The sequence below is a fragment of the Urocitellus parryii genome, chromosome 1 (genome assembly GCF_045843805.1).
Source record: "Urocitellus parryii isolate mUroPar1 chromosome 1, mUroPar1.hap1, whole genome shotgun sequence".
Classification (NCBI taxonomy): domain Eukaryota; kingdom Metazoa; phylum Chordata; class Mammalia; order Rodentia; family Sciuridae; genus Urocitellus; species Urocitellus parryii.
In genome coordinates this window covers 279,998,577-280,025,590 of record NC_135531.1, presented here as the reverse complement: position 1 = coordinate 280,025,590, position 27,014 = coordinate 279,998,577, and the positions used below count along the sequence as shown (strand labels likewise).

The 27,014-nt window shown below is 50.5% G+C and overlaps 1 protein-coding gene across 2 annotated transcripts in view; it reads left to right on the top strand.

Moving 5' to 3' along the window:
* Nucleotides 1–5,395: 5,395 nt before the first annotated feature.
* Nucleotides 5,396–27,014, top strand: part of Asb18 (ankyrin repeat and SOCS box containing 18) — a 62,771-nt gene continuing 41,152 nt past the window's right edge. Inside the window, exons 1-2 of one of the 2 annotated variants that reach the window (XM_077791202.1) lie at nucleotides 5,396–5,651; nucleotides 23,778–23,900. In XM_077791202.1, the coding sequence (XP_077647328.1) occupies nucleotides 5,447–5,651; nucleotides 23,778–23,900 (328 nt within the window). In that variant the 5' untranslated portion in view covers nucleotides 5,396–5,446. The remainder of the gene's footprint in view (nucleotides 5,652–23,777; nucleotides 23,901–27,014) is intronic. The other variant, XM_026396013.2, reaches the window with a different exon arrangement.

The window sequence follows — 27,014 nt, the reverse complement described above, 5'->3', positions numbered from 1 at the left end:
CCAGCGATGAGGCCCGGAACCCTGGCGGCTACCCTCACCCTTGCACCTCTTCTTTCCCTACCATTCCTTCCTCATCTCTTCTCACGGTACTGCATCTCCTAAAAAGACCAAACGAACAGAGAGGAAGGAAGAAGAAAGAGCTGATTCCTAGAGGAGGTGATGGACAGCCAGGAAGCAGGACCGCCCGGCAATGGGACAGGATCCCACTGTCAGTCCCACCCCTTGGCTGTAGCATGACCTCAGGCAAATTGTTTCTTTCCCCAGCTTCCCCACCTGCCAAGTGATGGCAGCCATAGCTCCTGCCTCCCAGGGTGTCATTTGCAATGCCTGAGAAGGGTACCTGGCCTGTGTCACCAACTGTCATGGGCATATGGCACATAGCATCACATCGTCAGCCACCCAGAATTGCCTCCAAAGTGTTTGCTGCATGAAACTTCCATGTTATTTCGTTTGGGTGGTTGTATTAATGGAAAATATATGAACCTCCAACTGAACCGGTCTCTCCTTGTGCCTTTGCAAATCATGACCCAACAGAGGAAAAAATCTTGCAAGAGTTGCTGATGAATTTCCGCATATCTGGTATCTAACTCCTGCATTGTTCCCCACCTTGTACCCACTGAGGAGATGGAATCGGAATCTGTTGTCTCCTTGCACAGAGACCTGCCATCAAGACCCCACTCCAATGCCACTCTACAAAAAGGTGCAGTGGGCCAATGAGCAAGCCTGTTCCATCACAGAACAGTCAGTTCACTGACACAGATATCTTGGTTGTGATTGACATGCCTAAAATGCTAGGAACGGCTTGTTTAAAAGGGATTCAGAAGACCTTCCAGCCAAACTGAAAAGCTCTGGCCTCAGGGACAAGCATCTGTGTCGCTCCAGCAGGGAATTAAGAGTCGCCATGTTGGTCCACTTTGTTGCTATGATGAAATACCAAGACACGCTACTTTGTAAATTAAAGAAAGTTTATTTGGGCTCATGATTCTTGAGATGAAAGGTTGAAAGATGTCACCTGGTGATGCCCTTCCTGCTGGCAGAGCCCCAAAGTGGCACAGGGCATCACATGGTAAAGGACAGGAGCACACATGTCTGTGCGTCTAGGCTCTCTCCCTCTTCTTACAAGGCCACCAGGAGTCCATCATGGAGCTTGAACCTAATAACTTGAATCCCAACAATTTCCAAAAGCCCCACCTCCAAACACTGGAGTTAGACATGTCTCCACCCTTTTAAGACCTCGCCATGAGGGCCAACTCCATGGTGCCCCACGGGAGACCAGCCACAGTGAACCACAGCAGCTGCAAACAAGACCCTGGGAGCGGGGAGCGAAGAGAAAGAAGAAAGACAGAAAGAAACTCTGCCCAAGAACAAAGCCCCAGGTTAACTGGACCTGGGAAGGTCGGGCAGCTAGACTGGGAGGGGAGAGGGACCCAATAGTACCCACAGGAATTCTCATGGGAACCATGGGCAGAAGGAGCAGCCCCAGACTCTCCACAGGAGTGGGAACATGGCAGGCTCCATGAAGATGTGGGCCCAGAAGTGGGCCTCAGTCACTTGAGTCATTTGTACATGGACCATACTTGTCCCTCACCTGAGGTCCACGGGGTTGGCACATTTGAGACTCTCCATTTCTCCCCGGCCAGGCCCCTGTTTTGGCAACTGACTCTCACTGCTGTTCCATCCTAACATGGGGCTGACATGTCACTGGACTCCAACCATGTCCACTCACTCTCCAAGCTTGGTCAGCTCGTGGCAAAATTGCTCAAAACCAAAAGGATAGATACAGAAGAAGCTGCCGGTCCACAGTCACAGAAGGTACACTCTGGGGCTCTGAACAACTCCACCAAACTCCACCGTAACTAAAAGCCAGAGCTTTTCAGTTTGGCTGGAGGGTCTTCTGAATTCCTTTTAAACAAGCCTTTCATAGCATTTTAGCCACCGAGCCTGACCTCACTGGACACAAACCATGGGACATAACCCCCCTCCCCAGAACCTGCGTGCTTCTCCCTGAGGATCTGTGCTGCTAGCCCCCCCGCCCCGGACATTTGTAAACATAAAGACGTGAGTCAGTACCGCGTGTCACTGAAAATATATGACTTATGGTACCTGATAATGACTGTTTAAAAATTAAACTAGAACGATGAACGATGAAGCGACCTTTATCTGATTCAGAGAAGCCGGGATGTGTCTGCCATTGATTGCTTAAATATATTTTGCACCCTTCAAGGACAATTGCTGAAGGAGAAAATCAAATATCTGATCTCCAAGAAGTGAAGGGGGAAGTCTTGCTACTGGGTCCCTTTCTCCTCAGGAATAGTCCAGGCTAAGAGGGGTTGGGTGGGGAACAGCGGTCACACGAGCTATCAAAAAATAAATAAATAAAGAGGAAGAAATAGAGATTAGAAGATTTCATACTGAAATAAAGAAATTCATGTTGCCTTAAATATAATTTGTGTTCGTTACATTTCAATTCCTAATTTATACATAGCAGGGTTGATAAAGAATTACATTATAACAAAATTAGCCCGAATAATTAGCATAGCGTATGTGCCACTGATTAAACACCCAGTGGATAGCGCGGTAATTAAGATCAGAGAGAGCCGGATTCTGAGGCTTTGTCATCTTGTTATCTGCCTAACAAGTGCTTCATCTTTACCTCCCTTCTGATTTGAAGTTTGATATCAGCCTCTAATAATGCTCATTCGATTTTTTAAATCACCTCTCCCCAAAGGAGATGATTTTTCCTGTGGTCACCACCCTCCCTCTCTGTGTTGACACCAATGTGCTAAATTCCTTCTGGAAGTAAAGCATTTATAGGGCATTTGCACTTGGAAATTCAAGCTCACAACTCTTTCAAATCCCTGATTCTTTGGGCTGGGGAAACGTGTCTGGCGTGTGTGAGACCCTGGGTTCCATTTCATCCCCAGCATAAAGTAAACAAAACCCCTAACTCTTTGGGCAAAGAAGGCACTCGAGGCCAGTGGCTGTGTGTTGGAAGAGTTCCCATCTGCTTCCTGGGTGGCATCCACTGCCTGTGACTCCAGTGATTCCAATGTCCTCACAGGGTCCAGTTTTCAGTGCATGTGGCTTGAAGGCGGTTGCCCAAGTGACCCTGGACTTGCTGGTGGCAAACCGGGCCCAGGAGGCCTGGCTCCCCCACTTGGGATCTGGGGCTGGCTGCTTGCGGCAAACCCTTGGTGGCTTTGCCCTGAGACAGGAAGTAGCCATCAGCCAAGAATGGGGAGCTGTTCCTCACCTCTACCTGCATTTTTTCGGAGTCTCTTTAAGCAGAAACTGAGACCCCTCTGTGATTCAAAGGCAGAGCGAGTACACAACCTACTGGGGAAACCTTCATCTTCCGGGACACAGCACACAAACAGCACTAAGGACTAACCCGGGGACCCGGGGCACAGCCAGCGCTGGGCACAGGGTGAGGGCCTCAGGAGCCAGCCTTCCCTTCTCCCTGCTTCGGGCCCCTCCGCCTGCTGACCTTCATCTCCTCGGCCTCCCTCTGCCAAGCTCCGACTACGGGTCCAGTCCAAGGAAAGGAAAAGGGAAACAATGTTCCAGCTCAGTCAGGACAGCAGAGGGCTTCCCAGACGACACCCCAGACAGACACCCCAGATAGACACTACAGACAGGCACCCCAGACACCCCAGACAGACACCCCAGACACCCCAGATAGACACCCCAGACACCCCAGACAGACACCCCAGACACCCCAGATAGACACCCCAGACACCCCAGATAGACACCCCAGACACCCCAGACAGACACCCCAGACACCCCAGATAGACACCCCAGACAGACACCCCAGATAGACAGACACCCCAGACAGATACCCCAAACACTTCAGACACCCCAGATGACACCCCAGACACCCCAGACAGACACCCCAAACACTTCAGACACCCCAGACGACACCCCAGACACCCCAGACGACACCCCAGACAGACACCCCAGACACCCCAGACAGACACCCCAAACACTTCAGACACCCCAGACGACACCCCAGACACCCCAGACGCCCCAGACACCCCAGACAGACACCCCAGACACTTCAGACACCCCAGACGACACCCCAGACACCCCAGACGCCCCAGACACCCCAGCGCAGAGCACACCTGCTCTCACGGCAGAACCTGGTCGTGAGGGAGGCTGGAACACGGAGTGGGCAGCGGTGGAGACAGGATTTAAACCACACCCCCACGGGCTGGTCCCAATCCACAAGGTCGTCTGCAGGAGCCCAGTGGAGAAGAGAGCTTTCCCGGGGAGCAGAAGCAGCAGGATGAGAGCTTAAGGAACTGGTTCACCATCCGTGGAGACTTGGTAGGTCTGAAGCCTCAGGGCAGGCCGCCCGGGGACAGCTGCAGCTGGGGTCCTAGGCTGTTTGCCGGCAGATTCCTCGCTGCCTGGAAGGCGGTCTGTCCTGGCTGGGCCTTCAGCCATTACCCTTTATTCCAAGTCCACTGAGTTTAAACCAATCTCATCCAAAAAACATCTTCTCAGACACATCCAGAATAAGGTGTGACCAAGTAGCTGCACACTATGGCTCAGCCAAGTTGACACCTAAAATTAAGCCCAGGGAGAGAAGAGAGAAGGGAGAGGTGGCAAGACCAGGAGCCAAGGTAGCCCTCCGAGGCCACAACACACTTAGAGTGAGAAGGGAAACTGCTGGAACAGCCATGTTTGTGCACAGATTGACATTGGGACACCCAGGAGTACAGGAGGCAGTGGCCACCTTGAGAAAATAGCCCACCCACTCCCCAGGAGAGCAGGTAAATCAGGACAGGGCTTTGCTCCTGCATGGGTGGGCGCTGTCACTTTGAGCCAAGTTTATCAGTCTTGGTGTGGGGGGGCAGCTAATGTTAGGTTGCTTCCTGTGTCCCCTGGTCATGCTTCTGTCCCCAGCTGAGAAAGAGTTCCTGTCTATGCTTTTGTCCTTCTTTGAGACCAGCCTGTCCATCTCTGAATTCAGAAACCCAAGTTCCCTTGCATTCTGTTCAGCTGAAGGCCTGTCCACATCACGGTGCCCACACTGTCCTTTAGATGAAGTAGAGTGTGAGGACAGAAAGTCAGAAAATGTTCTCTTCAACAAGCAGAGAGCCAGCCCGCCCCGGGGGACAGTGTCCAAAGTTTCTGGATAGAACCGCACTTTTGACAAAGGAGACATTCAACGATGCTTCCAAGAGCTTCCTTTGAAAAGGCTGGCTCTTCCCCTCCCAGCACCACAGACACGTCCACCGCCCCCATGAGAATAGCTCTTCCCTGCGACCTACCGGGAAGACGACCTCAAAGCTGCCCGGGGCCAGTGGCCCTGGCTGTAAGGGAGCCACAGAACCTCAGCTATTTATAGCCCCCGCACCACTCCCTCCCCAGGCAGCTGCTAACTTTGGCCTGAGATTAGAGGAAGAGAAGAAAGACAGATCCCCACACAAAGGATATTACAATGTCCAGCTCGGATGACCCGCCCGACTACCCTGTCAATTCAGACTTAGTGAGGAGACTGAAGGCCGCCCTGGACGCCAACGATGAGGGTTCACTGAGGGAGCTGATCGGCACGGAGGTGGAGCCAGTGGACGCGGTGATCGAGCTGGCCAACGACGACTGGATGAAGGACCCCTCGGCGCAGCTCCCGTCTGGCGCGCTGCTAGGTAACCAGAATGAGGCCCCTGGGGGAAGGAGATGGCTAACTCCCACACCAGGGTGGGCCATTCCTGAGTAGAGGGGCCGACGGCAGGAAGGGGCCAGGACAGTGGTTGGATATCAGATTCCTACTGCAAAGATACCAATCGTAACGGAGCGAGATTCTCCAAAGATACGGTGTTTATTAGGGAGTGGGCATTGCAAAGGGAACACCATGTGCTGCAGTGAACCCCGTGCAAATCGAGGAGGCAGAGGCCAGGGGCAGAGCTAGAGGCAAATGAGAAGGGCCACATATTTGCAACAATAGCCCTTGGCTACAAGGATCGACAGCCGGCATCCGGCATCCATCCGAGGCTGGACGGGCAGTGGCTGGGCAAATGGCCCTGCAGAAGCAATTTCTGTGCAAGGTCATGGTGGCCTCTGTACAAGGCTGTGGCTCTGGCAGAGCCCTTGGTGCAGTCTTGGTTTCCGGGCACACGTGTGGGACCCCTCCTTCATACCCTCCCGGCTTTACCTGCTGTCTGTCAGAATTGACATGGTGACTTCATCTGGGTTGTCTGATGGCTTTCACATAAACACACACTGCACCCAGCCTGGTGGGTGTATCACAGGACCAACAGCACAGCACCCCACAAGATGATTCAAAGGAGAAATCCACCCTGGGTGCCCCGTCCTGGCACAGGGGCTGTTGTTGGGTCTCCGTGTCCTCCCACACTGGTCTGTCTGCCTCCTTATAACCGCATCATAGACAGCATTTTGTGCTCTTTCTTGAGATCCAAAAACCTGCTTTCCATGTTGCCACCTAGGCTCCTGAATTTGTGTTAATCAGCTCTTTGTTGCTGTGACCCAAGCACCTGACAAGAACAACTTAGAGGAGGAAAAGTTTATTTGGCTCACCCTTTCAGAGGTTCAGTCTATGGTCACCTGACACCACTGCTGTGCGTCCAGGTGAGGCAGAAGAGCATGGTGGGAGGCTGTGGAGGAGGAAAGCCACTCTGCTCCTGATAGCCAGGGAGATATAAACCTCAAAGTCCCGCCCCCGAGACCTACTTCCTCCAGTCCCACACGCCCTGCCTACAGTTACCACCCAGGCCAATAGTTCTAGCTCTTTCAAATTATTAATCCAGAAAATGAATTAATCCACTGATCAGGTTGTGGTTCTCATGACCTAATCCTGAGCTTTGTGGGACACCTCAGCTCCAACCCCTGACCCCTGCAGAGGTGACTGATCACAAAACGTCATGGGAGGAGGGTATCGGTTCCTATTTTTGTTCCTATAAATAATGCTGTAACTAGCATCTTCATTAGAATCCACATGACTTTTTTCTTATTTGGGATTTATCCTTAGGATACATTCCTAGGAGCCCATTACTGGAATGGGAATATAAATTTCCTTGAGTATAATTCAAATTGTTTTCCAAAAGGACTTCTATTCCCTCTGACAGAGAGCTGTTTGCCCCAACCTCTCCAACAATGAGCACCGCAGAAGGGAATCTTCACATTGAAACATTTAAATCACCAACTTAATCATTGTATGTGTGCAATTCTTTGCTGCCTGCTCGTCCATCCTCTTTACAGGCCAGGACAAGGGACTTTGCCTCTCTTTGGAGGCCTCTTCACATGAAATGCAACTGTCTCTTTGAGTACTTTCTGTCACTTAGTAGAACATCTGCAAGGAACAGGCACAACCCCTGCTTGGGTTTGCTCAGGATGTCTTCCCTGGCCTGATTTACTTTTAATTGTATCCTGCTATCTTCTAGCTGGTGCAGTGTGCACCCTGGGAGGCCTGTCTTGGCTGAAGGCTCCTCTCTGCTCTCGGGGGGTGAAAGGGGGAGCCTTTCTGATCATAAGTGGCAATTTGACTAGGAGTGTTAAGCGTTGTCCTGACCCACGCTGCAGTGTCCTGTGCCCAACCTTGAGGCTGATCTTTATGAACTGCATCTATCCATCCCCTGCCCTCTGGTTCCTGTTGGCTGCAGCTTTTAGAAGGTGCTAGAAGAAGGGGAAAGGGCAGGGTATTTGCTCCCTGGGCCCTTCCCTGCCAGGTGGCTGCTGCAATTTTGCAACATCGTCCAGATGTGGACCCCGCTCCTGGCCGGCATCTCCTTCCTCCTCGCTGGCCCTTTGGGTGCAGGAATGGAGAACCTCCCCCTGCGGCTCCTCCCCTGCTTGACTTCCCTCTCCTGCACCCTGTGGTCATGCCTCTGTCTTCTGAGGGATTCTGACTGGAGCAAGGTCATCTCCACACATCCTCCTTTGCAGACCTGCCACGGCCGGCAAAGGCTTGCGCATTTGGAGCTCCTTCACAGCATCGCTGCTGCTCACGCTTCTGCTGACCTGCCAACCTTCACCATCCCCGTCACTGGGCTGAATGCTTCAACCAGTGAGATTTGTCTTGGGAAAGCCACACACCCTTCCCTTGGATCCATCAGCTCATGGGCACCACCGTACACAGGGACCATTCCCTGCTGGATGGCATGATTCCAGAGCACAGGGGCCACGGGAGGCTGAGGACGATGTATTAAGGCGCTCAGGTCTGGATGATGACACACGGTATGAGTAGGTGCGTGGTCAGGAATGTCTTGTCACTGGTGATTTCATTTCAGACAGAGCAGCCTGCACTTCTCCCAAGGGCAGAGGGAGCCACGTGGTCGGAGTTGTGTGTGTGGTGTGCCACTCTGACTAAATTGGGAAATTAGGGCTTGAAGGAGACAAAGAAGGCTGGGAGGTGGGTGTAGTCAGGAGGGGACTGAAGGCAGCTGCCCAGCTGCACCATAGCAAGGGTCTGGGATAAACACAGATGAAGGGACAAAGACAGGGAAGAGCAGGGCTGCTCGTGGGAAGGACTTGGGGAGAGGCAGGAGGCATGCAGAGGGATCTGCTATTCTGTCGCGCGTGAAGTCTGCTCCGTGTGTGACGGAGCGGAGAGTGGAGGACGAACACAGGGTCAGCACAGGAAACTCCCTCCCAAGAGCCTGTGACGCAGAGGACGTCACCATGAGAAGCTCATGAGGAACCCCGGGAAACAGCTGCCTTCAAATGAGGCTCTCAGTCAAGCTCAGGTTCTGCCACCAGCGAACTGTGTGACCTCAAGAAAGACTTTCCCTCTCTGAGCCAGCATCTCCACTTACCAACAAAGATGAGGTAGGAGTATGTTCCCCAAACAGAGGTCCTAAAGTTTCCTGAGAAAAGCTCCAGGGTGGGATGAGCTGGGAAGGGCTCCTTGCTATCCTACCCTTGGAGACTGGCACTCGGAGCCAGAGTGGAACAAGGGCTCAAGGGTTTAGCCACAAAGGGACTTACAGAGTGCAGTCCTGCTCGCCATGATTTCTCCTCTGACCTCAACTGTGCTGATGACCATGGAAAGGGGGCTTGCAGGTGCTCCTTGGGATCTGCTGGCCTGGGCTGTGAAATGGTCTCTTCCTTCTCCATGCCGAGACCAGCATCCCCAGGATGGGAGTGTGTTCCTCTGCTCTTGGGGGACCCCTGAGGCCTTGCAGAGCCTCCTGGAGGGAGCAGGAGCCATTGCATTCCGACGGACACGTGGGGACATGAGAGTTTCTGGAACTTGTGGCAGGAGCCTGAATGTAGCCCAGGTCAGGAGCGGACGCTGTGAAGAACTGAGGCCCTCGGGAGGAGGAAGGTGAAGGGTGGTAGCAGCAGGAAGAGGACCAGGCCAGGAGGGCGGAGAGCCAAGGATGCCCAGCAGGGTGAAAGCATCTGCCAAGGTCATGGCAGCCTCCGCATTTGGGGAAGAGAGAAAAGATTTCCAGGACAGCCTGAGCTGACAGAATTCTGGGAGTCATTCAAAAGGAGACAAGGTTGCAAAAACAGGAAAAAGTAACCATTCTCTGCTGGTTGACAGATCACACAGGGATCCCTCTACAGCTAACCATCCTGTGAATGTTTATTTCCACTAATCTGAACAGAAGGGAAAATCATTTATTTTGATGTGTCCCGTCCAAGACAATGCAGGAAATGGCTTTTTCTGGAGAAGTCTTGCAGCTGCCTATGTGCCCTATGGTGTGGGCAGAGGTTAAAGGAGCAGGAAGTTCAGCCCTGCAAATGACAGAGTAAATGTGCCTCCTGAGGTGGGCTGGAGACAGGAGAAAGGTCACCAGTCAGGGTCCCCTTCCTGGGGCAACTCACCTGTGCCCTGGCAAAGACACCAGCTCTCTAGCAAGACATGCCCAGCAAGATGCCCCAAAGGGCATGGAAACTTCTCGTGTGCACTCAGCCTGCCCCAGTAAGAACCACTGTGATCCCTCCTGGCTCTGGATTGTCCCCTCCTGGCTCACCCTGCTGCAAGGAGTCCTATGTTGCCAACTCTGCATTCCCACCATGGAGACCCTCGACACATGAATGGAGTCCAGCAATGTGTAGTAGGCCATCTATGTGAGGGAGAAAGACACACCTCCTCCTTTGCCAGAGTGTAATATCCTTAGTCTGCATTTAATACTGAAATATATGGCTGTCTTAGTCTACTTTCTGATGCTATAACAAAATGCCTGAAGTTGGATACTTTAAAAAGGAAAGAGATACCCCTAGTGGTAGTACACACTTGTAATCCTACCTAGGGTTTGAAGTCTGGCTTGTGTTGGGAGGAGTGCAGGTTGAGGCCAGCCTGGGCAACGTAGGTGAGAACTTACAATAAAATACATTTTTAAAAATGGGGGTGGGGGACGGGATGTAGCTCAATGAGAGCATTTACCTAACATGCCCGAGGTCCTGGGTTCAATCCCCAGTACTACAAAAAAAGAAAAAAAAAGGAAAAAAAGAGGTTTATTTATTTCACAGCTTTGGCAGCTGAACGCCTAAAACCAGGCAGCCCTTGAGCAGAAAAGACAGGATGAGAAAGGAAGCCAGAGACCAGGAGGGGCCCATCTTGCTCTTTTCAACACAACTTTTCTCCAAGTAGCTCACTCGGGCCCCGGGAGGTCTGCACTCACCCCTCTGAGAGTGTGTCCCCTGTGACTTCGTCACCTCCCACTAGGCCACACTTCTGAGAGGCCCCACCAGCTCCCAGAGCACCATACTCCTCTGGGGAAGCGTGGTAGTCACCCTGAGACCATGTCTGGACCATGGCCCTGGCCTCTATGTTATTCCCACTGATGTTTCAAACTCAGACACACCTCGAGGGCAAGACCTGGCCTGGCACTTATGCCCAGACCTCACACAGGCTACAGATTGGGGTACAGTGACTGCCACAGGCCAGCCAGACTTCTCGGCTGGTATTCCGGGGTGGGGGGGGATGCACTTCCATAGACACATCTGGAATTCGTTTTTCTGCAAAGGAATGTTTCATTCTACTTTCTTCCAAAGCCGTCTAACTACCATCTAACATGGTGAGCATTGCATTAATTGTCCTTGTACCTGCTCATCACCAACGGTCCCACTTGGCATCAAGAACACAGAGAGGGAGAAAGGACGACTGGGGGAGGGTGGCGAGGCCCATCTTGCCCCCCATATGCATCAACTGCACAATTTGGTAACTGGTGTAATCAAACTACTTAAGGAACAACTGATTACTAATTGCTATTATTAAGGATGTCAGCATCCTATGATTTTGCTGCTGATATATTATATACAAGTCAAGATGCTACTTGAATTCCTGATTGAAATAGAAAAATAGAGGCATTCTGTTGTGTTTGGGGTAATGGTATTTAAGCATCCAGAGGAAAGTTAAAGAAATACTAATTGGGTCTTTATTAAGAGATCTGTATAGGTGGAGAATGAGCGTGGGTAAACGGGCCATGGACACGTGCACACCCTGGAAGCTGGGGTCCATGTTTTGAATTACACTTCTCGTCCACAGCTGGACGCTAGGCCGACCCTGGGGCCACATCCCCCACCCCAGTGGGCCGTCCTTCCTCAGGCACCCGGTAGAGACGGCACCAGGACAAACGGGGACCTCAGCTAAGCCAGCGCAGCTCCGGCCTCCTCTTAAAGCGCAATGAGGTGCGCATGCGCTTGGACCTTGGCACAGTGAGAGGAGCTGAAGGCCACCAGTGAGGTGAGCCGGTTCCCACCGGTGCTCTGCCACTACCCGGGTGACCTTGAATGCATCAGCCCACCTGTCCGAAAGAAAAGTCGTGCTACAATTGTATACAATGAATCAAAATGCCTTCTGCTGTCATATTTACCTAATTATAATGAATTAATTAATCAATTAATGAATGAATGAAAGATAAAAGAAAGAAAAAAGATGACATTATTCCGGATCAACCCCAAGGGTCTATACAAATTGAACTAACTCGGGTTCTAAGTCTGACTTGTGTCAGGGAGGTTAGAGGCACTCCTTCCCACCCCAGGTGTCTTCCCAGGAGTGGCTCAGCCTCTCAGGGCCTGTGTAGGCCTTCCCCTGCCTTCCCCAGAAGGGCTCTGAGGACACTTTCAGGTCAGCTGGGCAGTGAAGCTCTCAGATGGGAGGCTGGTGGAAAGCTGTACATACAGACCAAGCAACCATATCTCATTAGACCTCGAACCCGCCTAACCTACAGGCAGAGGGGAGACCCAACAACTCACAGTGATTATTTTCCAGCAGAGGAAAATGAGGCTCAGAGAAGCTGAGCTGCATATCTGAAGCCCCACAGCCAAGGGCCAGCACCAATCCAGTGCACTCCTGGTGCTCCATGTTGCCTGCAGTTGCATGCTTACAACCTGCATTTTGCAGAGGGGACCCTGAGGCTTTCTTGTATGCACTTACTGGTGAATGGACAGTAAGGAGCAGAGTAAAACCCAGGTGTTTCCTGTTTTGTAGTCAAGGCCTCTTGCTGCCTGCCCAACCAGTGGCACTGTGCAGGAAAATGCATGAAGAAATGTCCCCGTTGTGAATTGAGAGTAGCACACACATGCATATACACACATGCACACACACACACTCACGCACATGAGCATAAACACACATGCACCCACAATATCAATAGCCTGAAGTCCCTGGATTCAGCAAAAGTGTTCGGGGAAAAAAAAAAAAAAAAAAAACATGGATGGTTGAGTGGGGTGCTCCTCTGAAGAATAAAAGCAGAAACTAGAAGCAGCAGGTCACCCATGACAGGGAAAGAAAGAGAAGCATCCACCAACTCAGCTGCTCACCCGGCCAGAGAATGTGGGGGCAGGGAGACCCTGCTCGAAGCAAAATGAAATTAAACCTTTCTAAGCACTTATAAATCAGCACCTAATGACACTATCCCACCACCAGCCTGAGCATTGCTCTTATTACTTTGATTCACAAGCCAGGAAAAGATCCGGAATTATGCACAAATTATTGTCCCATCTTCTTAATTAACGCTGATTGCAAAATTCTTGCTAAAGTCCTTGCTAACAGACTCAATTATGCGCTGCCTGAATTGATTCACCCAGATCAAGTGGAATTTATTAGAAATACACTTTCCTACAATAACATCAGATTATCTTTGAATATAGTTAAATTATTTAGGAATAAAATGGCTGCTGCTGCAGCCCCTGCTTTAGATACAGAAAAATATCTCTCCCCACCTAAAATTAGAATGTTTCTTTGCTTTCTACAAGATAGCTCCCCCACCCTGGGCGCTTATTTTTCCCAGAAGCAGGTTGGATCACACTGTGATGAGATTAGATGCACGCCTTAGAGCTAATGGTCCAGCTTCAAAGGCATATGGGAAGGAAGGAAAACCCTACAGGGTCGCGTCTCCGCTACCCCCAGTACGAACCGTCACTGCCTCTGGAACACGGTGAAATTGCAATTAGACTAAATCAGGATATTTTCAGAATCAAAATTGAGAAACAGGCTAATAAAGAAATAATGTATGCTGATGACATCCTTCTATTAGCATCACTCCCGAGCACACTGGAGAGGTTCGAAAGAACAAAAAGAAACGAGGATAATAGGGAAGAGGATGTTGTGCCTTCCAAGATGAAGGCGGCAGCTGCCTGCAGTGGAGGGCTCTGCTTCCGTCTGCAACACTCCTAGGGGACGCGGTGCAAGTGGCAAGCACACCCCTGGTCCCACCTACCTGCTCCACTTCCTGTCACCTCCTAATACCAACTTCAGCACCCAGAGGTCGAACAGGGACTAGGTTGGTCTTATTCACCATATCTGGGCACATCATAGCTCTAAAATAAATATGTATGGGCCAAGTAGCACAGCTATTAGGAATAGCAGTCTCCCAGATTGGCCTTGCAATTATGAGCATGCTCTGAGAGGGTGTGATGGACAGAAATAAGCCAAAGAGAGGAAGCGGAGTTTCCAAGGGAGACACAGCAGGGAGAGAAGAACAGGACCCCGCTGGACCTGGGGTGTGGGTCTGTGTTGTGGGACTGTACCCATGAGGACACAGACTCTAGACATAGTGGCTACACTTGTTTGCAAAGGCAGTGAGGAGCCATTCAGCAGACGAATGAGATCATATGACTTGGAAAAATGAAAAAGAAAACCATGTGACTCTTTCACATAGGTAGGAAGGCTAGAGCCGAGAAAGTGAAGCCGGGAGACTCGTCCGACTGTCTGCTCACGCCCTCTCCAAGCCCCCTTCTGCGCTTGCTATGAGACTCCCTCCACAAAGTGCCCACCTGGAACGTGCCCCTTGATGCTGGGGTGGTCTCATTCTTGTCAACAATGGGTTAACAGCACATCAAGGATGACAGAAGAAAGAAAAGAACCTTCGAATGTGAAAACATATCAATACAAAGTTCCCAGTCTGAAGAACAGAAACTAAAACGCCTGAAAATAAAAATGACCCAGGACTGGGGATCAGATAAAAGCTCTAACGTGTTCAACTGGAGGGGAAGAAAGAGAAAGAGAATGGACAGGAAAAAAAAGATCAAAGAAATAACCACCAAGCTGTGCCAGAAATTTAGAGGTAGAAGACATAAATTTACAAGTTCAAGTTCAGCAGGCCTCAATTACACTGAGTCTCTTTTACCTGGAAAATAAGGACCAGGTTTCACTGGAGTCGGGGAGGGAGAAGCGTGCCCAGAGAAGGCTGGCATGCCCGCCTGCTGTTGGAGGCCGGGGCCTACACCACCCACGGCAAGGGCTCCCTCCTGCCCCGCCAGCCCTGCCGGGACCAGCTGCCTGGCTTTATGAATAAAGTTTTATGGGAGTGCAGCCACGTCCTGCCTTCATACAGCATCTCTGGCTGCTCTCATGTTGCCACAGAGCTGATCCGTCACCACAGAGACCACACAGCCCTGAGATAAGACCTGAGATAGTTATTCTCTGGACTTCACAGAAAAAGGTTGGTGAGCCCTGTCCAACCACAGACAGGCTCCATTGTGTGGCAGGAATCGGAGGACCTACCTGACCTGTGCGCTCCCAAGACTGGCGGGTGGCAGGGCTGCTCGGAGCCTGGTGGGAAGCAGGTGTCGTTCTGGGGGTGCTGGGCACTGAGGGGGACAGTGAGCATGGAGAGTGTTCATAGCAGCCCAACATTCCCGTGTGAGGACGTGTAATTGTATTTTTTCCTTTTTTCTTTAAGAGATTAATTTTCATTGGATTTTGAAAAGAATCCGATGTAACAGATCAGGATTTAAAAAAACAAAAACAAAACTCTCCCTGGCCTTCACCTCTGGTGTGGAGTGAAGGTCTAATCTGTGGTGAGGGGCCATTGTTTCTGGCCCTCCTCTGCCTTTGCGTGCAGTCTCCTCTGCCGGCTGCCTCCTGTCCTGGTACCTGGGGACCGCCATCCTTCCCGGTGGCTCAGGGGCCTCGGGGCCTCACAGTTTGGTGCTGGGTGGAGTTTGACCCACAGGACGTTTTCTAGGATCAACACCTAGGAAGCCTATTGGCAGTAGGAGAAGGGACTCTTGTGACACCGCCTGATGGTGCCTTGGCTAGCTGCAGTCACAGCTCTGGAGCTAACTGGCTTGACATAGTTTTCCCACCTTGGATCCAAATGTCAAGGTCTCTCTACCTGCACCTGGACCTGCCTGTGGGTGAGGCAGCTCTCGGCCCCTCCTTCAAACCTTAAGGCACTGACAGCTGCAGTGACAACCTCCCCAACACTGGGGTCTGTGTCCACCCATGTCCAGGCCTCGCCTCGCCTCAGCTCTGAACCTCAGACCCACGGCCTGGCTGGTTTCCTTCCCACCCAGGTCCCCTCTGCCTGACCCTGCCACCTGGCTTCCAGATGGCCCCCTTGTTAAAGATGCCCACCTCTCACTCTGCCCAGGGCCTTCAGCTCCAGACAGCAGGTAAAGAGGAGGAAACAGACACCCCAGAAGAACACACCATCCTCGTCCTGTCTCCTGGCTCTGCTAGGTGCCGCCTGGAGGATGCTGTCCCAGCCACCCTCCCTGCCACTCAGACGCCTCACCTAGCACGTCTGGTGCGGTGACCACTGAACTCTGCTTGCCCACGAATGGTTGCCATGTCTCTCCTGCCAAATCTGACGCTGCTCCCTGGCGAGGACCTCCACTCTCTCCCTTTGTGCTTCTAGAATCTGAAAAGTGCTCAGGACATGTAAGTTCAACTGAAGAGAAATTCACCCTCTCACCTGCAAATCATAGAAGTATCAGCATCAATAAACTCTCCCCAAACTCAAATTTTTTAAAAAAACTTTCATAATTTAGTAGGCAAAAGAAAAAATTCCACTTATATTTTAAATTAGAAAAATGTGATATTTTGTATGTTAAATATTCATTCATATTTTAATAATTTTCACTGTTTTTTTGTTGGAGTTTAAAGTTCTAATTTTTTGCCAATAAAAAAAAATAATTCCCACAAACTCTCAGTCCATCAAACAAACACAGTGGCAGTGGGACCCAAAGAGGCCCCAGGGAGACCTCCCTACTCAGCAGCAGGCTCAGAATACTTCTAAAAGGGACACTGAGGATGATCAGCATAACAATCAGACAAACCAACTTCAAGAGAGAAGTATTTTGCTCCCTGTGTGAGATTCATAAAAAACAATCAGTCTGAACATGCAATTTGTCTCAAGAGGCAGAAGCTGCAATTTCATCATGTAATTAAATCCCCATGACAGTTGTAAAGAAACTTCGTCACCTTTATCAGGGAAAGTGTTGATGATATGCTTTCCAGCAACGTCCCCAGAGCCTATAAATGTCCTTCCAGGGCTATTTGCTCCAGGCTCTGCAGGCCGAGGATCTGGCGGCTGGGTTTTCCACTCATCCACAGTTGATGCTCAGTGTTCAAGGGCACCTTTGTTTCTAAGCTTCCCCAAAAAAAGTCCTCCTGGGCTGTCAGTGCAAGCAGCACTTGACCTTTGGATAAGATCACATTAATAATGAGAAGTGACTTTGTTGTTTTGCATTCTCTGTACTGCGCTCGGTAGCAACATTGGGAAAATAAGTTATGAAGGTGGTTTGTGCTCCCCCCCCCGCCATTGTGTTCTTCCACATGATGAGAATGAGATTTCTTAATAATGTGAAATCAGTACAGACAATTTAAGTCATTATTAATAGATACAGTTGATCTGAAGAAGTAAAATGTTGTAATGTTTTGTTAAATGAGGTGTGATGTGCTAACATTGTTATTCAGACAGGAGGTTAAGATATTTAACATGTTTGATGTTAATGTCTATGTGACTAACTCTGGTGAATATGTCTTAGAAGTCATGAAAACAGAGCCCTACCCACCTGCCAGCTTCTTATTTTTAAAAAATTCAAACCAAAAAAATTTTTTAAATGGACCCCTCCGGGGAGGAGAGGTGAATGAAGAGTAGTGTTTAGAAATTTTGTAGGGAGATTAAGACCAGGGAAAGGGGGTGAAAGTGAGCCACTGTCAGGTCTGCAGCCACCATGTTGTTGGGAGTAACGTCATCCCAGGCCCAGTGGAGTCAGCCCACCGCCATCTGTATAAACTCTCATCCAGGGAGGGCAGATTGACCCCACCAGCATATCCACGGGTGTGTGTAAGAGTGTGCATGGAATCTCATGTGTCCTCAGGCTCTGGCGTCTTGCCCTCCTCTAACCAGTTACATGGACCCTTGTATCTAGGAGGAGGTCAGATATTTTCCAGTGACCCAGGAGAGAGTCAGAACCTTGGCCCTTCCCCAAGAACACGAAAAAATGACAGGGTCATCCTGCTGCCTCCAAAACCCTTCCTCTTGGCCAGAGGCATGGAAGTTGCTGTGTGGAGAAGAAGCTGGCCTAGTAATCATGCGGCCACCAGCCCCACGTCCAGGCCCAGCCAGACTGTTCCACAGAGCACCAGCAGAGCTGATCCTCAGAACCGCTGGGGGAAAGAGAACATCTGTCACCTCAGCGACAGGAGACCATGGTCCCAATGTTGCCGTGAAAATAATAATTACCTCTCAAACACTGTCATTCCTGTATCCCATTAGAATTAATTTCAAGTAGATTTCACCTTTTTCATCTCATTTGATCCAGAAAGAAAAATCCCTGTCTATACTACAAAACACAGTGATGAAAAACTAGTTTTCGTGCCTCCTGTAGACAACACATAATGCTTATTATTCAAGTCCTAAGAATATTCTTTGCAAAATTACATTCGAAATCAAGGTACTACATGGCTGGGTATTGAAGAAACTTGGTCTATTGACTCAGTTATCCACACACAAGCTCAGCATCCTCTCCTGCTTGGATTTTTGTCTTCCTTTCTCTAAATTCTTTCTACACTCTGTAGTAACAGGCCACAGAACTACCTGTGTGTGGTACCCTGCCATGGCCGCCCATACAACAAGCGTCCTCTATCAAAGAGGGACCGCTGGATAGTTCATCTGAAGAACTAAGAACACCAAGCGTACTTACTGATTTGGAGAAGCTTGCACTCGTCAGAGCCTCATTCTTCCAAGGGGGGCACTGTGTTCATTCAGGAGCAACGTCTCTGACCAGCTCCCCGGAGCAGAAGCCGGAATGCTGCAGGGACTGAGAAAGCATGGAACCACACTGCAAAGGAAAGGGACAGGATTTTAATGGTGGCACCAGGGAGAGAGGAAGCCGAGCGGGTTGGAGAAAGGTGGGATGAGGCTGTGCAGACTGTGATCAACCCACTCAGCCCACTCACCATGCTCATCCGTGTTGTTAGGGCTAGCGTACAAACAGGCTCACCTAGAAAACTCCACGGAGCTCCCATGGGCACCAGCATGGGGCAGAGCAGGAGGAAGACAGTCCCCAGGCACACAGAGGTGGAGGCCAAGCCAGGAACTCTAGGGAGACTCTCCCGTCTTCAAGCCAGGGCCTTGGTGACTGAGGGAACCCAAGCGGACACCTGGCTGACAGTTTCTCTGGCTGCACATTCACGCTTTGCATGTTGTGAAGCAGCTTCCGTGACTTGCTTCATTTATGCCATCTAAACATGGGTGCCGACATCAGCTCACCCACAGTCCCAAACACTCTGAGCTTACAAAGAAGAAAGAGAAAAATCGAGAAAGAGCAACAGGAGAAGCCACAGCAAGGAGCGGCAGCTTATGCCACAAAATTCACAAGGAAACAGGATCCTGTGTGTCAGAGGTTTGGATGTCAGATCGGGGCGTGGACGGACTCAGCCCTTTTCTCTGGCCTGTTACCATCTTTAGGAACCCTGACTGTGTCCTGCTCCATGCCACCTTTCTGATACCCAACTCTGCATGTGCTCAAGGTCCGGCTGAAGCCAGGCTCTGTGGCTTCCTTTCGGAGCAGTGGTTCCCGGCCCTGAGTTTCCAGCAGTCCTGAGCCATGCTGAGCCTGACACCACCCCAGAGCCTCCCTGCCCCAGAGCCGGGCACCAGCCATCGTTACAGCTCATGGGCGAGTCCACCTCATGGCCGAGGTTTGAGACACTCTTCTAGAGGCATTGTGAATATTATTTCTCCAGTTTGAGTTTTTAAACCAAATTTTCCCAAAGAAAGAGGTTGGGATCCCCTCTCCTGAGGTCATGGAAAGCGCACCCTGAAGAATCTAAATGCAGAGTTCCTCAGCCCAAGCCAAGGAGGCTGGAAGGCTGCAGGCGGCAGCACAGCAACAGCTCCCACACCAGGCTGGTTCCTGTGGGGCACGATGACCCTGTTTAAGGAGAAACACAAGGCCCCGCGGCGCGACCTGCTGTGTACTTTAGGTGTCTTGTCCTGGCATTTAATGGGAACATATCCTGTTTGCCACTGGGGAAAATGTTTCTTAGAACCAGCCAATCAGTTCCTTGTCTCCCATGTGTTTTGCTGCAGTTAAGATGTGGCCTCACACGGCCCTGTAAAGGGAGTGCTGTGCGAGAACAGGGCAGGCCTGGGCTCTGCAGGCCCAGCTCCCCACAGTAAACACACTGTCAGTTTTAGGACTCAGCGTCTTCCTACATAATTGTGGGACGGAATGCTCAGCACAAAGACACATCGTTTTTCAACTTCTCCCAAAAGTTTTCATAACACTTTCCATTAAACATTGAGATATGCACAATGGCTGCTACAGCCCCTCCTTGGAAGTGAATAACCAAGTCACAAGAGACAATTCTTCTGGTCCACCTGGCCATGTTCTTAGGGACTCCCCGAGCTCCAAGTGATCCCAGTCCTTTTCTAAATATTCCCAAACCATCGTTTCCATAATGCCACGAGGGGACTTGCCCAGGGCTAATGTGAAGCTCGAGAATCTGAGGAATCCCTATTCTTTTCCAATTTGACAACTAAAACTCCAGCCTTCAGGTCCTGATGTGCCACCAAAATTCCCTCAAAATTTCCGGCAACTTCGGATGCATATTTACTCTTGAAAGAAGCTGAGTTTTCCTGTGGAGTGAGGGTAGCAGAGCAAAGACTTGAGTTGCATCTTGAGGCTAGGCCCTGGGTTTGACCAGCTGAGGGATGAAGGCGATAAAAATGACACAAAAATAGCTTGACCAACAAGGTATGGATGGCAAAACTGGGGTGCAGGGGGCAAGGAGGAGCCCAACCAGGAACACTGGGCCAGGAAACAGTGACACTTGAATCCCTAAAGGATGTCACCCAGCGGGCGAGAAAGAACAGTAACCAACTCTTGTCTATTGGGGTCCCCTGGCCACTGCTCTCTCCTGAGCGATCCTTGCTGGTAGGGGTACTGCCATTTACACCTCTGAATCCCCAAAACTCCTACCCTGAAACATAAAGATTACATAAATGTTTATTGAACAAATACATGAATGGAAGGGTTGGCTTTCAGGTTTGTTTATTTAATATAATTGTCAACAGTGTATCTATTCTTGTCTTAAAAAAAAAAAACTCTGTGCCAGGCCTTTGGAGTCACCCCCAGGCCCCACTTATGAGGCAGTGCTGTCATCGTGGGCTATTTTTAAAGCTCTCACAAAGCACCAAGTCTGTTCTCGACTACTACTCCCCACTCCTGAAATCAAGCTTGGATGTTTAGGGAGCTGTTGACAAAAACACATGGAAGCTAAATTTAGCCTAGAAGGACGCAGAGTGGCCTCTCTCCTGGACTCCCCTCAGAACCCCATCCCTTTTTAAAATACCCCACGACAAATTATATCAAGTACAAAAAAAAATCCTCCAGTTTAAAGTGAAATGCAAACTCAAGCAGGGTCGTATTAAAGTTGTGCTTGAGCCAGGTATGGTGGCACACCCCGGAATCCTAGCGCCTAGGGAGGCGGAGACAGGAGGATCATGAGTTCAAAGCCAACCTCAGCAACTTAGCTAGGCGCTAAGCAGCTCAGTGACACCCTGTCGCTAGGTAAAATACAAAAAAGGACATGGGATGTGCCTCAGTGGTTAAGTGCCCCTGGGTTCAATCCCTGGTGCTGATAATAATAATAATACAGTTGTGCTTGAATAAGTCTTTCAGAAATCTAATCATAAATAATCAGTTGTAGAAAAAAATGGCCCGACGGCTATGCTTAGAGAAATGAAATATCCGAGGAGCCTAACACTGCTACTAAAAAACGGAGCAACTATGTACGGCTCATGTCCAGGCGGCCCGACCCCAGGCTTGGCTGTCCCTCACCGACATGAGCCTCTGAGGACCACCCAGACAGACAGACAGACAGGGCCCATCGCCCCAGCACATCCTCTGTGGCGCAGGAGTGGGTTTGACCTTTTGTGGGCAACCTCTGGGCCTCGGGTCGGTCTGTGCCCACAGTGGTGCCTGGACTCAGTCCACGCCAAGGGTGAAGGCACGCCCTCCTCTGCCGGACTCCCTTGGTTGGAGGTGTTCAGGAAGGGGCAGCCCAGAGACCAGGTTACTGTCAGAAATAAAGAGCCTGTCCCCTCTGGGGCCCACAGCTCTGGTGGAGCTCAGAGAGGATGGGGAGTCACGGGCAGCCTCCACGTGCAGAACAGAGACAGGACATGGGGTAAGAGGCTGTTGGTGAGTTTTGACTGCGACCAAGGAGTGCTGCCTGGATGAACTCTCCAGCTTGACTTCACGTCTGCCTTCCTGTCGCTCCTGAGCTGTTTACTGGATTGCAACACCACATGGGCACGAGATGCGTGGGTCCCGTGTCTCCTGCTGGCAGGGCATGGATGGCGGATATATCACCCTCCCTGGGCTCAGCTCTCCCAGCAGACCTCACTGTTCCTCCCTCGGCCAGCCAGGCACAGCCCTCCTGACCCTCTTCCTGCCTTTATCATGATGCATGTGGACAGACCGACTTCCTAGGGAAAATGAGCAAGAGCCATAAAGTGTGTGTGTGTGTGTGTGTGTGTGTGTGTGTGTGTGTGTGTGTGCGTAATAGTTTGATTTACAATATAAGGTGGGAAAAGAGCTTTATTTAAAGCCCTGAACTAAACTGTAGTAAATAACAACTATTCCTATACAAAATGCTTGAGACCAGAAGTGTTTGAGATTTTAGAGTTTTTCAGATTTTGGAACATCTGTGTAGATTTTACTAGTTGAGCACCCCGAATCCAAAACACTCCAAAATCCAAAATTACATATCAAAAAGGTTCAGATTTGGGAGAATTTTTAGATTTTCAGATTAGGGATGCTCAGCATATGGTTAGTTATTAATTTTTTTAAAAAAAACTAATTGTTCGTTTTGTGTTTTTTAATTGTGGCACTTCTCATCTTGAGCAAGGATGCACATTTAGGGATATATTCTCAGACACTGGAAGTAACTACAGGCCGCCGCCACCTCAGAGGATGCCTGAGGGAAGTCCTGGTGTCCCACCGAGGGACACTCACGTAGAGCCTGGTCATTTGCAGCTCCAGCTGGGCCTGCTTCTTAGGGGCTGATGTAGCTCTCAGACCAAATGTCCACTCACTGGTGGCCACAGCCACAGAGACAGAGAGTGAGACAAGAAGCAGAAGGAGGCCCTGCAGAGTGGGCAGAAGAGGCCTCACCTGCTTTTTAATGGTGTATTAGTAAGAATTACGAATGAGCCTTTGCTGGGAGGGGTTGGCTAGCTCTCTCCACTTCAAGACCAGAGTCAACTTTTTCCTGCAAAGAGCTGGAGAATAAAACCGTTCTGTTTTGTGGGCCATCTGTCACTGTCAACCTATGCAAGCCTGCCAGGCTGAGTTTAAAGCAGCAGCAGACAACATGGATATGAATGAGTCGGAGGGGATCCAGTAAACTGTATTCATGGACACTGAAATTTGAATTCCTGTCATTGTACATGTCAGGAAATAGTCCTCTTTTGATTTTTTTTTTTTTTTTTTTTTTGCCCAAGCATTTATAAATTGGAAACCATTCTTAGTTCCCAAGCCATTCAAAAACTGAGCACGGAGAACACCGACAAGGGAGGGCCTTTCAGCTCCATCCTCCTGACAGTGGAAACTATGAGAGAATACACTCTGAGCAGCAGAGAGGCATCTGGGGAGTCATCCACCCAAACAGCAGATGAAAGAGAAGAGTCCATCACAGCTAAACGTGTGTGCTGGGCATCTTCCCCAGACACGCGGAGAGCAATTTTGAGATAGACAGATGTGTCTTTCTCTGAAGCTAGATAGAGTCACAGGGGTGGCAGAGCACTGTGGCATCTCAGTGATCACATGACCCTGGTCCTATCAAGTAACCATTATCACATCAGAGTCCACAGGAGTTATAAATATACCACCATCGGGCCCCAACTGCAGGACAATTGAGTAATGACAATAGAAATAGCTCACACTCTACAAGACCATCTTTCCCCTCCTCAAGACTTGTTCTGAAATCCACTGCTTTGTAATGGAGAGACGGCCAGAGCCCGTCACAAGAAAGCTTCAGATCTTTCAGAAGATGGAAAAAGAGCCTCGGGTTAGAGCAGGGTCCCCGGAGCTGGAGTACCATGCCGCACTGGTGGCAGGAGACCTGGACCACATTCAGCCTCTCATGGACCAGTTCTTCCAGGATGCCAACATAGTGTTTGAGATCAGCAAGGATGAGATGGAGTGGCAGGTGAAATCCCCAGCTACGTTTGGGCTGTCAGGTACCCTCTACCTTTAAAGCTCAGTTGTGTGTTTCTAAGGAGCTACTAACACTCTCGGAACGTACGGGGCGCGTGTGTTTGTCGGGCAAGTGGACACTGTGTTTAAGGAGAGTCTCTAAGCAAAGGACATCTGTAAACGAAATTTGGTCTTTGTGGGTTTTAAGATGTGGGGTTTTGGTGATGGGATATGAGAGATGCAATTAGAAAAGCAAAACCACCAGTGAGAAATGCCCATCTGATAATGCTCCATCTGCCTCTTGCCTAGAAAAGGGAGCTGGCTTAGATGCCGATGTGCCAGCCCCTACACTTGGCAGCCTGGGAGGCAAGAGCCAGAGGAGGAGAGTCAGGCCCCTGGCATGCAGCTCTGTGGAAGGCCCTTCTATGAATCCATGATTGCCACAGCCTCAGGGAGAGCTGTGCCCCAGCCACCCCACACATAAAGGTCAAGAGGCGCACAGCAGACCTTCCTCCTGGAAGCGAGGGAGGCTGGAGAATGAAACCCCAGGTCCTGGTGTCACATTTGTCTGAGTACACTCTTGATGCCTGGATGTGGTCACCTGGGCCCAGGCAGGCAAGCGAGCCCCCAAGGGAAGAGAAGCCTCCCCCCCCCACCTGGATGTGCAGATGCTTGCTGACCACCTGGCTGCATCCAGGCTTCTTGGCTGGCGGTTGCACTGGGACCCCCCTACCCAGGCCCATGTGCTAGAATCCACTGCAACTCTGCCAGACATGGGAATTTGAGAATCTGCTGCCAGTTGGGCCAGGGGCCAGTGTCCATGCCCCTGACCTGTAAGTGTCTGGCAGACAAGGAATGTGGAAGGTCCATGTCCAGAGACGCAGCATGATCTGGTTTATACCTCACAAGGGGAGAAGAGGATAAAGCAGAGCACCCTGGGAGGACTGGGCAGCCCTAACCCACATGAGGAGACAGGGCTGCAGGGAAGGCAGGCGCCATTGCATCAGGCTCACTGCCTCCCAGCTGAGCCTCTCCAGGACCCTCTCCTTCACCTGCCCCTGCCCCGAACCAAGAATGCCACCTGCTTCAATACTTGAGCCATGTTTGTGTTATTTTGCAGGCTGGGGATTAAACCCAAGGCCTTGAGCATGCCAGACAAGCTCTCTACCACTAAGCTATACCACAGCCCTATTTATGTTTTATCTTGAGGCAGGGTTTCACTGAATTCCCCAGATTAGAATTTGATCCTCCTGCCTCAGCCTCTCAGATAAGTGGGGTAGCAGGTGAGCACCACCACACATGGATGCCACCTGTATCTTTTTAGTCACATGATTCCTGGCCCTGCACTTACTCATATGCTCAAGCCTCAAATTTCAAATAGATGCTAATTTTAACCCATCTCTTACATGTCTGAATTCAAAGTCTGGGTTCTATTTTCCTCAGTAACCTCCCTGCCCCTAAGCTCTGCCGCTTTCTGTGGCACAGCTGCCCAACCGAAGGCACAGCCTGCCAACAAAGAAGGGATGGGAAATGCAGCCCAGAGACTTAGCACTGGCCTGAGGCTCTGTGCACACTGGGAAGGGAGGGAAGATGGGGCAGCCTGGACCCCAAGCTCTTGGGCCCAGCTCTCCAACTTCCCTGAAGCAGAAATAGCCCTGGCTGAACAGTGCACCTGCTCTGCACTCTCCTGCACAAAGACTTCCTGGTGGCCAGTTCCAGCCCCCCATGGCAGCTCTGAGGAAGGGTGTGCTCTGGGTACAGGCTGTAGGTTCACAGTGGCCAACTCCTGCAGCCCACAGTCCCAGGAGCAGTTGGCATGGGGAGTGCACAGTGAGAATCTTCAATCCATGTTCGTCCTGGTGGGAGACCAACAGGGTCAGGGAATTATGCGAAGCTAACTCAGACTTTCTTCTGAGAGGGCTGCCCTAGAATCCAGGCTCTCTTGGCCTACTGGAAGCTCCTCGTTCTCTTTCAGGACCTGGGGAAGGTGCTGTCCCTACCTCTGGCTGAGTCAGAAACCCACCCATGGCATTTCCATCAGTCTAAGGAGAAACTCAGGAATCAAGGATGGGTGAACAGAGCTGATGGGGAAGAGTTGGGAACTTAGCATGTCCTGCAAAAGTCAGTAAACAGACTTCATGTCTCTGGAAAATAAATGCAATCAAAGAACCAAGAGTGGGCCCGTGCAGGAATGTAGAGTACTGCTGTCATTAGGACTACCTCCATCCTGCCCTCTTCAAGTCTGACTCAGAAATCAGTGGGAAAGGCAGCTAAATCCCATGCAGGACCCTAGCCCTGGGCCTGTGGTCACCATCACTTCACACCAGGGACAACAGGCCCCTGCCTCCCCCACCTGAGGGGGCAACAGCTCCAGGCTGGGCCCTTGGGCCAAGGGGCAGGCTGAAACTGTGCACCACACATGGGAGGTAATTAATGAGTGGTCTTTCAAAACTGCTCAGCATGGGTCTTGGGAAGGCAGTGGCCTGCAAAAAGGGCCTCCTCTGCAGCTCATTACGGCCATGGTATTGATTCTCCCATCATTATCAGAAGGCCTTCCTGCCATGAGAAATCCTTGATGTGTATTCACCAGGGACACCTCCCCCCATTTCCACGAGTGCTCCTGGCTGCTAACAACCTTCCACGGGCTTTTTGAAAGCACCAAAGTTTTCAGAGAAGTGAAATGTATAGCACCTGCTCCATTCATCCCTCAAGAAAGAACAACCCTATATATACACACACCCCTCAAAAGCGCAGAGAAACAAACCAGAATTGTGCTGAATGTGGAAGGCCACATCAAAGAGGCCTTCGAAAACTCAGCCACTTCCAAGGGGGCTAAACTTTCTCCCAGTGCTTTTCTTGGACAATCTGGGTGAGGTGGGTCAGTTTGTTTTGTCTGTTTGTCTTCTCTTCATCATAAAGAGGTAAGTTTGGCAGTTGACCCAGATAGGGCTGAATTCTGGAAAATTCCACTGCCCACTCTCCTCTCTCAGGTCATCCCTAATTCGGAGCCTGGAAAATGTGAATTCTGCCCTTAGATTCTCCCTCTGCGTCGGCGGGGTGGACTTCTGACTACTTGAATCTTACCAGCTTTCTCAGTCAACCCCATATTTGGAAAGCCTCTTCCTTCCCAGCTACCCCACAACCTTTCGGTTTCAGCT